General features: G+C 43.1%; 1 protein-coding gene across 2 annotated transcripts in view; it reads left to right on the top strand.

Annotated features, from left to right (window-relative positions):
• Positions 1–14,238, top strand: part of usp54b (ubiquitin specific peptidase 54b) — a 44,282-nt gene extending 30,044 nt beyond the window's left edge. The window contains exons 12-21 of one of the 2 annotated variants that reach the window (XR_009785662.1): positions 176–395; positions 836–1,225; positions 1,290–1,417; positions 2,280–2,438; positions 6,950–7,103; positions 9,310–9,983; positions 10,933–11,060; positions 11,157–11,294; positions 11,422–11,564; positions 12,526–14,238. Coding sequence is in view for 1 of the 2 variants with exons in the window: in XM_061756159.1 (XP_061612143.1) it covers positions 176–395; positions 836–1,225; positions 1,290–1,417; positions 2,280–2,438; positions 6,950–7,103; positions 9,310–9,983; positions 10,933–11,060; positions 11,157–11,294; positions 12,526–12,612 (2,078 nt within the window). In the remaining variant the exon portion in view is untranslated. The remainder of the gene's footprint in view (positions 1–175; positions 396–835; positions 1,226–1,289; positions 1,418–2,279; positions 2,439–6,949; positions 7,104–9,309; positions 9,984–10,932; positions 11,061–11,156; positions 11,295–11,421; positions 11,565–12,525) is intronic. The other variant, XM_061756159.1, reaches the window with a different exon arrangement.
• The last annotated feature ends 305 nt before the right edge of the window (positions 14,239–14,543 follow it).

Here is a 14,543-nt window from a genome sequence, read left to right as displayed (position 1 = left end):
ATAAGTAAATTTGCTTTGCTTTGCATCTGTTAAACACGTGCAAGAGATCAGAACAAAGGGATCAGACACTTTATTTCTTCAATAACTTGGATAATTATAATCAATGAACAATTAATTACACAACTATATTTAAGATCTTTCTTCCCCCTTATGAGATTATTCTTCCTCCTTCCAGAGTCAACAGTGGAGGGTCCTCCCCGGCCTCCCTCTCCCCCCCTGCAGGAGTACAAGGAGACGGCCGTCTTCCTGCTCTCATCCCGCCGGCCGCTCACCTCCTGCTCGTCCTCCTCTCGGCCCCTATCCTCCTCCTCCTCTTCGGGGGTGGGAGGCTGCGAGAGCGGGGTCGGGGGGCCTCACTGGGAGGATGAGAGCACCAGCAGCGAGAGCAAGTCCAGGTACTGACAGTCTTGTATCAAGTACCTCAAGGTCATGAGTAACAAAGATACTGTAGTTAGGGGAAATGTATTGGAGTAAAAGTATGCATTTTACTTATGAATTGTAGTTTAGAACAAGTGAAAGTTAATGAGATGACACGTAGCTGGGTACAACGTAAGGGCGTGAAGGCAGTTGATTGGTTGAGACGGGAAGAGGTAACTGACCAGACCTGGTTTTCCAAAGATTTTTAGTGCAAGCAGTTGAGGAGATGAGACACAACTGGGTAGGATGCAAAGGCATGTAGTTGGTAGACATATGAAAGGGTAACTCACAAGATTAGGTTTAGTGACCCAAAACCATGTGGCCCTAAGGCAAATGATGAGATGAGACACAGCTGGGAAGAAAGCAAGGGCGAGGAAGAAACTGATTGGCTGACACAGGACCTCTATTTGTGGTTCAGTTCCTCTGGTGGCTGCTACCGGCCCACCTGGAGGCCCCGGAGAGAAGCCCTGAACATCGACAGCATCTTCTCGGGCCACAGCCAGCGGATCTGCTCTCAGGGCTACCACACCCTGCCAGGACCTTCTCACCCGCCGCCACCCCCCCAGCCTCCCTTCCCCTGTGTGCGGCCCACCACCCCCACACCGCGAAGTTCACAACCGGTAGAGGGCAGGGAGGTCGCAGAGCCGGAGAAGAGATTTGGACTGGTCGGACAGCCCGTGTCTCTGGGACGGACGATGGGCCCCCCACCCCCTCCGCCTCTGAGTGGGGTGGAGCACCAGCCTCGCCTGATACAGAGAATGGAGAGCGGCTACGAAAGCAGTGAACGGAACAGCAGCAGCCCTGACAGGTAGGAAAACACCCACGTAACACAGTTACAAACAACTCAATCGATACCTTTTTTTGTCCCTCAGGGAGGTGGGGCAACACAAACGGGCGCTTATGTCCGGACCCTCGTGGCGCTCGGTGCCCAAGTCAAAGAGCAGCGGCGCTATCTTGCAGGAGCTGCCCTCACCTGGCCGTCCTGGCGCCACCGACACCGGTAATGCGTGTACTACTCTCGTATTTAGTTAAACTAACTAAAAGTGGAGCGTAGCAAACCTAAGCAATACTGCTCGGGTCCTCCCACAAAGCTTTGACCTTGCGTTTGACCACAAGAAATTGTAGACCAGGAAGAGCGTGGCCAATTGCCTCTGTACTATACACTTAGTTAAACCAACCGAACCAGGGCTCTCCTCTAGACCTCAAAGCTTTGGCCTTGAAGTAGACGACAAGAAGTCTGTAGACAAGGAATATGTAGCATGTGAAGTGCCTTTTACAACACACTTAGCTAAACAAGCCGAACCAGGCAAAGGCTGCTCATGTCCATTTAGATCTCCCTCCTTCCCACTGAGTGAGGTTTTTGTTTTTTTGGGTTTTTTTTTTGCAACTTGCAACTTGCAATAGAAAAAGTCAAGCACGTCAAATCGAGTCGCCACTAAATGTCAAACAAGTCAAGGCAAGTCATTACTTGGGATAAGCAAGTCATAAGTCAAGTCATGCACCCTTGCTCAGTCACAAGGCAGTATATTTGCAATCTTCAGAGCCCTCCTCCCCATGTTATGTGTTTCATGAAGTGCCTTTTGCACTCTGCATCATGGCATACTTGTGGGTTGCCAGGTTCAAGCGCAATACACAGAAAATAACAAAAAAAATTAAAGATGGTACATTTTCTGAAAAATGCTGATTTTCAATTGTAAACTGGCAAGACTGTCAAGTCGTATACTGTAGCTCAAGTCTAAACCAAGTCTCATGAATACCACGGCTAAGTCACGTCGAGTCTTTAATACGTTTTAGTCAAGCAAGTCCCAAGTCCTAACTTTTCCCAAAGATTTGAATCAAATGTCTTGGCACTGATTGGTCAGTCTCAGGGCGCAGCGAGCTGGACGAGCTCCAGGAGGAGGTGGCCAGGAGAGCCCGCCAGCAGGAGCAGAAGAAGCGCAAGGAGGCGGAGCAGGAGGTGGCCATGGGCTTCAACCCCAAACCCAGCAAATTCATGGACCTGGATCAGCTCCAGCACCAGGGTACGACCAACACCACATCTGATAACCTGATAATTCAGCCTGATGAATTTTGGCTCGTGTGTTGTCACACATTATGATGCGTGTTGTTTGGCTGCGAGGTCTCTCAAATATGTAAATGTCTGTCTGACCTCTCTTGTCCTTACCCCCATCCGCTCGTCTGTCTCTCCATTTGGTAACCCGCTGCTCAGCTTTTTGTTACTATAACACACACACATCCGCCAACCTCCGTGTCACACTGATTTTCGGTGGAGGGAGTGTAAGCGGAACATGTGCAAACTGTGGATTTCGACGGCAAACCTTTTGGAATTATGTCTATGGATCCTTCAAAATGAAGCCCTTTAATCCCTTTTTTGAAAAATGACATAATCCTTAAATCCAGCGTTCAAAGGTATTAAGGGGGACATTATGGACGTTTTAATAATTGTATACAAATAGTTGGGGCTCTGGAGTGCATACCCACCCAACCAGTGTGAAAACAAACAACCCAGTCTTGCTGAATCAATCTTTAGCTATATGCTTCTTTCTGATAATTAACATAATGACCACCCATACACCGACTTCCTCCGCCAAAACCTTGACAGCTAGGCTGGCCGAAGTTTCAGAGTGAAAGGAACACTTTGGCACGGTGGCCGAAACTATATCATTTCAAATGCGCAGCGCAGATTAGCATTAGCTTCTGATATCAATGTGATAGTCAGGGGTGCACATAAGTGATGCACAGGTGTGCACGCGCATTGAAAATATCAAAAGTGCACCATATTGGATTGTATCAGTACACATTTGTGTACCACCAAGCATTTTTTGCTCTTTTTTTTTTTTTTTTTTGCAGCGGTAGATGCAAAAGTAGTGTTGTCATTTATGAACAACACATCTTTTGAGTGAGCGTACTGAATGGAATCACTTCATAAACTGATGCGTCCCTTTCTCAGCTTAGTTGAACTCGCACAAGGAAATTCCCCGCAAACGGCCACACTGAGAACTGTTTTAAACTGTGAAAAGTTAGATTCAAACACACAATAATCCATCCATCCATCCATTTCCTGAGCCGCTTCTCCTCACTAGGGTCGCGGGCATGCTGGAGCCTATCCCAGCTGTCATCGGGCAGGAGGCGGGGTACACCCTGAACTGGTTGCCAGCCAATCGCAGGGCACATCGAAACAAACAACCATTCGCACTCACAGTCATGCCTACGGGCAATTTAGAGTCTCCAATTAATGCATGTTTTTGGGATGTGGGAGGAAACCGGAGTGCCCGGAGAAAACCCACGCAGGCACGGGGAGAACATGCAAACTCCACACAGGCGGGGACGGGGATTGAACCCCGCACCTCAGAACCGTGAGGCTGACGCTCTAACCAGTCGGCCACCGTGCCGCCACACAATAATCCATTTGAAAATAATTACATTTTACGTGCCAGACACAAGAAACATATTTTGGAATTAAAAATGATTCCTTGAGTACTGCCTCTGAATCGACTAAATGATAAATGGCGGCCAGCACTCTGGCATTGCATTTGCAGGACTTCATTAAAAAGGATGTGAGCAGTATGAATTAATTAGGAGAATAATCGTGGTAAAACCTGCCGTGACTAGACTCGGCGTGGTGAGGAAATGTATGCCCTCCATTCTGATATGCACATTTGGTACAGCGTCATGGATTTGAGTGCATGTGTGTGTGTTTGTGTGTGTGTTTGGAAATGAGAAATGGTAGTATTGAGGCTCTACTACCCTCTAATGACACCTTTGGGTTTTGCACCATTCCAGCAATAAGAGAAGTGGTGGTCCACAACTAACAAGTTGCAAAATCATTTCTTCACACAGACATGAAGGCCTGTAATGTATGTGTGTGTTCGTGGCCACAGCATTTACAAAAGTTAATCCTTACACGGACATAAACTCATGGATTTGTGAATGGCAGAGGCCTCCCTCGCAGAGATTTAAAACAGTATCTGTGTGTGTGACCCACAGCATAGAAGTTGCAAAAGGTGACCTTCACAGTGACCTAAAGACATCTATATGTGTATGTTATTGGCCCACAATTTAGATTGCAAAACACGGACCTTACGTGGACGTAAAGACATGTTCGTATGTGTGAGGCCCATAGTTAAGTTTCAAAATGTAGTCCTCACAGGGACAACATGATGTGTACGTGTGTTGGTGGCCCATAGCAAAGTTGCAAAATGGGGTCATCACAGTGACATAAAAACATGTACAGTATGTGTGTATGCTGGTGGACAATACATAGCAAAAGCATACCACTTTTCTGGGGATGAGGGGGAGGGTGTATCCTAAAGGGTATGGGTGGGCACCCAACCAACTAAACGTTGACGAATGAATGTAGGTTGGGAAATACGTCATTGGAGGCAGAAAAATTCCATCTGGACCTCCTCACACCAACGCGGTCGACAATTCCTTTTTCAAGGAGTATCAACCGAGCCATGTGTGCAGACACACGCCTCTGCACGCCACTGGTCCCCACAGAGGCATAAAGACATTTGTGGGTGTGTGTGTGGGGCCCACAACAAAGTGGCAAAATATGGTCCTCACAGGGATTTAAGGACATGTACTGTATGTATATATGTATGTTTGTCGCCTACATCTCAGAGATTACTGAAAGTAGTCCTCACAGAGACAGAACAGCATGCGTGTGTGTTTCTTGTGCGTGTGTGTTCACCTTCTCTGAACTGCAGGTGTGAAGGTTTCCCCCTCTGGTGAATCTGTACGCGGGATTATTAGATTTGTGTCCTGTCTGTCCTCCCTTGTACGTATGTGTGCTTTAGTGTGTTGATGAAACTGAAACACACACTGACACACACACACACACACCGCTGTGAGTACAAGCAACCTTGATGAAGTGTGAGGACGACAAGCGAGCGGACAGATGGCTTCACTATCGGCACGCTTAAGTGTTTGCGGCGCCGTGCAGCATTCGTAGGGATGGCGTTCAAGGCCCCTCAAAGGGCAAAACGCAAGAACAATGTCTCGTCTCTTGACCTTGAGTTTTTGACTTACTAACCGCGGTCTACATGTTGATGCGTAACCTCTCACTGGACGCTTGATTAGGTACACCCGCACAGTTTTATTCTGCCTCTACAGAGAGAAACGTTCATTTTTCAGGTACTAAATATGTTGCGTGCAGGTGTACCTAATATTGTGACCGGTGGGCATATAACTCTGGGGCGGGCAAACTTTTGAGCTCAAGGGGCCGCATTTGATTTTTCAAAACAGACAGATTGGCCAGGTCAATCATTGATGAGGTAAGAATTTATTGAAAAATATGGAAGTAAAATATCTTCTGTTAAAACAGCAAAATTCACTCTCATTTTTTATTTAGAATATTTACAATTGATTTACCAAATAAATTTTTTTTTATACAAATTAGCTTATTTTATGATTAATTGTATTATTTACAAAAAAGTCAATTCAACATTTATTGAGATAAATAAAAAACAAATATATTCAGTTTCACACAGTTTGCTGAAATAAATGTGCATGTAAAGATGTTTCACTAATATTTATTTTTATTTGTTGAACATAATAAAAAAAGGTTGAAAATAAATGATAAAATACATTTTAAATCAACCAATAATTTCTTAAATAAATAAATAACTAAGTGTACTGTATATGAACGTAACGTAAGAATTATTCAATGAGATACTGGAATAAAAAAATAAAAAGGATAAACATTTTAATTAACCATTTATTAAAATAAATATATAGATGTAAAATTGTTGATTTTACAAGTATCTGTAATATTTCAACAATATATGTTATTAACAGTAAATCAACCAACCAATTAGTTATGATACAAATAAAAATAAACTAATAAATACATTTTAATTAACCACCAATCATTTAACTAAATAAATGTATATTCAAAATTGTTTATTTTACTTTTTTCAATATTTAAAAACAAACTATTTAAAAAAAACTATTTAATAAGCAATTAATAAAAACATGAATAAACACATTTTACTTAAGCAATTAGTTAATACAATAAATTTATTATTTATTTTACTAGTATTTTTTTTCATTATTTACAATACACTAATTAACTAATGATTGAATTAGATAAATAAGAGAATAAAAATATGAAATCCTTAATAAATCTAAGATGGTTTATTTGACTCACATGTTTTCATTTGATCATTAACAAATTATTTAATGAGATAAATGAATGTAAAATTAATTACACAAATTATGCATTTCTACTAACCCATTTTTGGGGGGGGATCCCCCCCCCCCCAAATTATTGCAACAAAAATTACAGGACTCTTGTTAATGTCAATGCTCGGTGGGCCGGATAAAAACGCTACAGGCCTGTGGGCCACACTCCCCACCGTGGTCTCACCCCCTTTGCAGAGGAGCAGTAGGCATGCCGACCCCCCCCCCCCCCCCCCCTTCCTCATATAAAAACATAACCACTCTATCTGCTTCTGTCATCCTCTTCTTCTCTTTTTCCTCATCACTCTGTCCTCTTGTCCCCCCCGCCCCGACACTGTCGTGGGTTCAGCTGTGCTCAGACCCCCGCATGAGGCTAGCGCTCCTAGCGGCTCGGCTGTAGCCGCGTGCATGAGGAGCGCTGGCGGCCCGCTCAAAGGCAGGCAGGAACAGGAAATGCAGCAACGGGAATCAGGAAGCGCCCCCCGCCCACAGGGGCCTTACAGGTATACACACCGCCACTGTGACCCACAAAGACCCTCCTGGCTTCCACCACAATCCCGCTGGAGTCCTGTGCGTGTGTGTGTGTGTGTCGTGTGTACGTGCACAGGCTCAGGCACAAAAAAACAATTTCAAGCCAAAAAAAAGGGGCACCCATGGCCAAAGATGTTGTGGCTATGTGTGCACGTGCCTGTGTGCGCGTCTGTCCTTTGGTGATGTGCACATCCTGCTGTGTGTGTGCCTTCCTTGGCTGGGCTCAGAAAGAGAGTTTTTTTTTTCTGTGTGCGCTTCAAGGCTTTCCCTCACTGTACCGCTCTGTCCTGTCGTGCGATCGCAGTCGCACTTGTTTTTGTGTCGTGTTGTGTCTTTTGCTGCTGTGCTTGAGGGTTAGAGCGTGTCAGTTTTCAGAGACCCCGAAGGCATGAAATTTAGACACTTACATTGCTCTTTTTTTTTTTAGCGCCAAACTGCTAGAAGTCTTTAAAATACGATTTTAATGAATTTAAACTTTTTTTAAACATTGACAGATACTTTTTACAAAATAAAATAAAAACTAAATACAAATTTTAAACTACAGAATTTAAACATTTTGAATATTCTGAATGTTTAACACATTTTTAAAGTAGAAAACTAAATTTACATTTTAAATACATTTGACAATATTTCTGTTCCTTGAAAAATGATAAAATTTTAACCTAAAAAAATCTCAAAGCCCCATTTTTTTACTTTTAAATAATTAATAATGAAAATAAATATACAAAAACAACAAATATTCATTTTATTTTATTTTTTTTAAATGGGTGAAAATAACATACAACAATACAATAATAATAATAACAATAATTTAGGACAGCAACATCTACCCACACATTTTCATAAGTAGATGTAAAAAAAATACAAATTTATGAAAAATTATATTTGAATTTTAATATTTCTGAAGAAAAGCAAAACAATTATAACATTTTTTATCTAAAACGTGAACATTTTGAATATTTAGTAGAAAACTTAATTCAAATTGTAAACATTTCTGAAAACATTTCTATTCCTTGAAAAGAAATTCAACCTTAAAAAACCTAAGCAAAATATATAACATTTCTTTTAATGTAATAAAAAACAACAAAATATTTTATTTTTTAAAAAGGGGTGAAAATAAAAACATTTTATATTTATTAAACTGTGATGTGGACCTGCACATTTTATATATGTACAGTATACATTGAAATTTTAACCTACAAATAAAAAATTTTTAAACTAATCAAAATTTTAACCTACATTATAAAGAATTTAAGAAATAAATGTTTACATTTTTTACTGAAATTTAAAAAATGTTAAAAACAAGATACGTTTCACCTAAAACCACTCTTAAAAACATGTTTTAAATTTAAAAAAAACAGTTTTAACCGAAGAAATTATTTTTTAATAAAAGTATTCTGATTTTGAACCTAAAATAGTTATTTTAGTACATTAAGCTAGCTTGTTTTTACATTTTTCATTATAACATATATATATATATATATATATATATATATATATAAAATCCCATTTGCTGATTGGCAGACACAAATCACATGGTTCTACTGTCTAATAGTGAGGCTTAAGTGTTTAACTAAATAGTTTCCTTGCTATTTAAAAGCTGCTCATTTACTGTTCAAGCCAAAATGCTCGCAGAGGAAGAGGATGAAAATGCTTGGTGCTCTTTTTTTTTATTGTTTTATTTTACTTTCCACCTCTTTTGTATTGATCAACACGAGCGTCTGATTTATAGCACACTGCTGCAAAGCCTGCTGGGTAATTACTAAAGCTGAAAAGAGTTGGTGCGGGGAGGAGGGGTGCTGGCACCTGCGCGCACGCGCACGCACACACACACACACAGACGCGTACATAAAAAAAAAATTGATGCACGAGCTGTTCAAACAAACACACACTGATAAGAGTCACAAATAGGATTCACGAATGTCGCGCATTCATCATTTGCCTGCATGTAAATCAATAACGTGATACGGTGGCCTGCTGAGAGCAAATTACTTTCCGCGGCGTTGACGTACGATGTCGACGCGCTGCTTTGTTTGGAAAGTCTGATTAAAGCGCATGATACGCTGGCATCAGGAAGTGTGTGAGTGCGTGTGTTTACCCCATCGTGCGCGTGTTGTGACCTTCCCTCAAAGCACCTGACGTCACTTCACCTCTTTTTTTGCGTCCCCCTCCCTCCAGTGAACAGCCTGGCCCGGTCCAAGTACTGCTGACGCCCAATCAGGAGGAGGAGGAGGAGGACCGGGCAGCCAATCAGGACGCAGCCCCGGGCCAGGATCAACCCCCTACGCTTCCACCCTATCGCCTCTTGGTGGCTCCTCCCCGTCCGGCGCTCACCCTCACCATCGCTCACCCGTGCGCCCCCACCAGTGACAGCAGCAGCGGGGTGAGGCTGTGCGAGTTGCTCCAGGCCGGGGGGGTGAGCGTCAGACCCCTGGGGAGGCACTTGGCCATTTCCCTGCCATCTCTCCCACTGCGCTTTTGTGAGGCACCTGTCACGCTCCCCCCTCCTCCACCGCCCCCCGTCACAAAACCTATCACGCCTCTCTGGCAACCACCCCAGCCCGCCCCCGCCCCTCAGCCGCGGCCGGCGTCCGACGGCGCCACCCGCCACTGGTCTTGCTGGAGTTTAGATCGCCCCGACGCCATGGTGACGCCCTATGACACCCCCCCGGACCGCTACGCTGAAATCCCGCCGCAAGCGCCCAGGCCTGGTCGGCACCCCGCTCGGGGAAACAACAACTCCCAGCATGCATCGGAGCAACGCGCCGATCCCAGCAGCTGTGACCACGAGGAGCCGGAGCTAACAGAGCTTGACACCCTTTACCGGGCCAGTCTGCAGGCTGGGAGGACAGGTACCCGCATACACCTACATTACCCTTCAAAAGTTAAAGGGGTAACAATAAAATGACATATTAATAAGAAATCCATTCCCAACCGTCGTTGAGCCAAGGTACACATTTTAAAATCTCAAACGCCATCAAACCAAAATCTCTAAAACTAAATACATAATAGAGCACACTCATGCAGCCGCTGCGTGCCTGCCGAGTTTCATTCTGAAGAGCGAAATAGGAAATATATAAATATAAAGGCGTACATTCTTTCTATGAGCAAGCCCAAACAGGTCACTCTGCTGGTCAATTTGAATATTACACTTGATCCACTGTGTCGTCCAGAACACCGACATCGCAGCAGACCCTGCGATGCGACTAGTGCGCACACGTACATCGCAACGACGATGCTCAAACAAAATGTCATGCCGCCCTACTCGCAGGCATATATTGTTTATCCTCTGCAAAGAGCGACTAATATTACTGCAGCTTACCGAGTCACGTAGAGTAGTTGAGTGAAAATGACAGTTTTATGCTGCCCCCGGTGGCTAACTCATGAAGCACGGACTGCTTAATTATTTACATTCTATTAAATTAGGTTATTACTTTCCATTCATTTCAATGGGGAAAGATGATTTGCGATAGAAATGTTTTGAGTTACAAGCATTGTCGCGAAACTTTGTTTCTCAAGGCACCACTGAATAGGCAACGTAGGGTTCGCTCCTCTCGTCAGTTATCAATGACTTTGCCCATCTTGCACAATCCAAATAAACAACCGGAAATAATCCGCAGTCACAAAATAGTCCATGTCACACATGGACACAATGTACAGGATGTGTCATATGATGACTCAGACCAGACTTCTCGCCAGGGCAGTTACTCATGATAAACGCCGCTTTGCGCAACACAAATCTCAGCCACTTGTGGTCCCCTCGCTCCTGTATTCCTTATATGGTTCGTTCTTCCTGTGCAGGCTGCAGCCCGTCAGAGCGGCTCATCTCCAGGGTGGGTGGGCAAGTTCGCTCCAGAACCCCCAACGCAGACATGGAGAGGAGCGTGTTTGGGCCGGACGGCGCCAGCACCCCCACCTACCTCAACAAGGTGACACCTCCCCTGTGCCCCCCACCACCATTTTGTCTTCTTCTTCGCCTTTCCATCCACATGACTGACATGTCGTAATTCTCTCTCCCTGTGCAGCCAATGATGTTGCAGGGTCTGCGTTTGGGGGCGGGACCAGACGACGAGGGGGACAACCCGAGGCGAATGGGACGCAGCCTTAGCGGGACGGTGGTGGTGACCCCGCGCCACGCCCGACTGACCGCCACCCGCAGCTTTGTGAGTATCGCGATCTGCCGCCCCCTTGTGGCTCATCGTGACAACGCATGCTGCTTCCCTCGTTTTTTTTGTCTCAATCTCTCCTCTCACTGGCTTCTTCTTCTTTTCGCTCCGTCTCGTCTCCAAGGCGAAGCGGGCTGATGTCAGTGCCTCCTCCTCCCATTGCTTGTTTCCTCTGTCCTGAATCCCTGTCGCTATTCCACCACCGTCACCTCCATCCTGTTCATCAACAACACTCTGTCATCACCACCACCCTCCTCTGCTTCACAGGTAAACATCACACTGTGTTGCCGTCTCTACTACAGAACAATGTACATTCTATTTGTTGATATAATGGAGGGAGTGAGTAGGACGATGATGAAAATATACTTTATTTTTGAAGCATTACGATTTTAAACTCAAAATATACTACTTTCATTCTTGAAAATAAACCTCCTCAAAAATATTCTATTTTATTCTCTGAAGCAAAATAAAACTTTATTTTTCAAAGTGATGAAAATTATTATTTTTTTAAATTAGTTTGAGTTTTGTTTTTTTAATTATTCACGAGAATATGAGACGTTTTGGTAGGAAGTCAACCTTTTTCTTAAACAATTACTTTTTTCTTTTTTTTTCTCAAAAGAAAACTTTTCTAAAAAATATTCAACTTTCACCCTCGTCTGAAAATATTAAACTTTTTTTCTCATTAATATAAACTTTTTTTTACTAGAAATTGTCATTTCAGTCTAAAAAATATTTCCCAAAAATATATTTTTTTGAAAAAATATCAAATTACGTTTTCAAAAGCCCTTTCTTCTGAAATATAGATATATATTATATAAATAAATATAAATATATTGTTTTTGTCTAACTAGATTTTTTCCATCAAATATGAAAAAAAGGTTTGTATATTTTAGCAACGTTTTTCTCCAAATAGAGAAAATCTGTGAATAATTGCACGCCCCCCCAAAAAAAGGGGCTTGTAATTGCATATAGATGCCACAGGATGGAGCCAAATCACTTCAAACAGGGCGGATCATAAAGCTTGAACGCCATACTTCTAGCATGTACACAATCATGAACTCATGTGAGATGAGTAGTTTAATCATGCAACACAAACCCCCTTCACATGAGGCTCATCAAAAGTATTAGCTAGCCGAAAAAATACGGGAGCACAAACTGACGTGACATTACACATGGGCAAACAAATGTCCTCTCTGTTTTTTTTTTTTTTTTTTTTTTTTTTTTTTAGGAGTTGTCGGGCAGCGCCGGGAGTTTCTGGCTGTGTCTGACTGGGGTCAAGCTTTCCTCGGACCAGGGTCCCGCTCGGCCTCACTGAGCTCTAACGGCGCCCCGGACGAGCTCACCTCGACGGGGGCCGAATCGGACGGATGACGCTCCTCCCCCGGAACGCCGTTCACACGCAAACACACGCACGCACACACCCGCAGCGCAACGTAGAGCCCCCCCCCCCTCCCCTGCTTCGGCCCCCCTCCCTCGCCCCACTATTCTGTCTATGCAGTCACTCTTGACCCCGAAAACCTCAAACTTGTCCTGTTGTTGCTCCCCTTACGACACTTTCTTGGGTGGTGCGGGGACGCGCCGATTAGCCACGCCTCTTCTTCTTTCTTCACGGGCATTTCCTGGCGCACACGTAGCAGCGGAAAGGTTTCGCTGATAGACAGCCATATTTTCTCTTATTTATTTATTTTTTTTGCCCGAGCCCATGTACAAAACATGTATGAACTCTGTATGTAAACAAATAGACCTTAAGGAATGTTAATGAATATTCAACATAGAAGTGGGGGTGCACTTCACAAGTGTCGAAGCTGGACGTATTTTGCGCCCCTGCCCTTTTCTTCCTTCTGACTTTTTTCCCCCAGCTCACCTACCTGAATGACAGCTCTCCCGTTTCTACCGGGAGGTTGAACAAGAAAAGCGCCGCCTCCGTTCAATCTTCTTTTTCTTCCTGGCACCTTGTTTATTTTTATTTTTATTTTTTTTACTATATTTCCTTCCAAGTATGAAGTTTTCGCGTTTAGGGTAATAGACTCAGTCTAACGTGTTAGTGTTACGTATGTCACTTTAACCTGGTAGGGTTAGGCTTTTGGCTAAGGTTACATATGTACATCAGTCTAACCTGGTAGGCTTAGGGTTACGTACAGTGGATATAAAAAGTCTACATATCTGTGTTAAAATGCCAGGTTATTGTGATATTAAAAAAAAAAAAAAAAAAAAGATCAAGATAAATCCTTTTGAAAACATTTTACACAATTAGTAGGACCTACAACCTATTTGGGAAAAAATCTTGTCAGAGGAAATATGTAAATAATAAACACCTGAGATAATGTAAATGATAATAGTGTTTTGTTTTTAACTTCTTGAAAAGATTTGTCTTTTTTAATGGAGTTGTATATGTTATCGGTCTCATTCATGGTGGAAAAGATTTCGAAATTATTTATCTTGGTCTCATTTTTTTAACATCCGAAAGACCTGGGATTTGAACAGGGGTGTGTCGACTTTTTATATGCACTGTATAACCCCTAGCCCTGAAAATGTAACCTTTCTGCTAACTGTTAGGGTTATGTTTATCAGTCTTACCAGTTAGGTTAGGGTAAACCCTAACCCTAGTAGCGAGGGGAGACGAGTTAAGAGAGCGAATGTAGCGTGGGCTTTATTAACGGAACGAGGCTTTGACTCGAGTGCACTTTGCGAGGCGGGTGCAGCGGTAGAAGAAGTGCACTTTTTTAGGGAAGGATACTTGACAGGAAAGGGATGATTGTTTCACTTTAAAATGGTCCTCAGGTCAAAAACAAATCCACGATACACTTTATTATATCGACTCGGCCAAGACATGTTGCTTTATACGCTGTATTTAAGAGGTCTATTTTCAGCCGGTGATGTGCTGAGAGATGTCAGTTGTACAGTCATGGCCCCCCTTTACTAAGGTACATTTATGATATGCTTCATGCTGTGCATTAAAAAAAAAAAAAAAAAAAAAGTGGGGAAAAAAAAGATCGTTGTAACAAAACCAAAGGTTGGCATTATTACCCAGAGATGTTTTTATTGATCCTTTTTTGTTTTTCTTTTGCGGTTGCAGGAGAATGTAGCCCACTAGTAGCGCTTGAGTCCGCTATGCAAGTCGAGCCTCCCCGGAGGACCACCACACAAACACTCGCCCACCGACCACCACCACGAGGAGATCTCATGTTTAATGCTGCTGGTGAACTTTGTTGTTCTGCATCTACTTACACTATAGTTTCAACCAAT

Source organism: Phyllopteryx taeniolatus, chromosome 19 (assembly GCF_024500385.1).
Source record: "Phyllopteryx taeniolatus isolate TA_2022b chromosome 19, UOR_Ptae_1.2, whole genome shotgun sequence".
Classification (NCBI taxonomy): Eukaryota; Metazoa; Chordata; class Actinopteri; order Syngnathiformes; family Syngnathidae; genus Phyllopteryx; species Phyllopteryx taeniolatus.
This window is presented reverse-complemented; position numbering and strand designations above follow the sequence as displayed.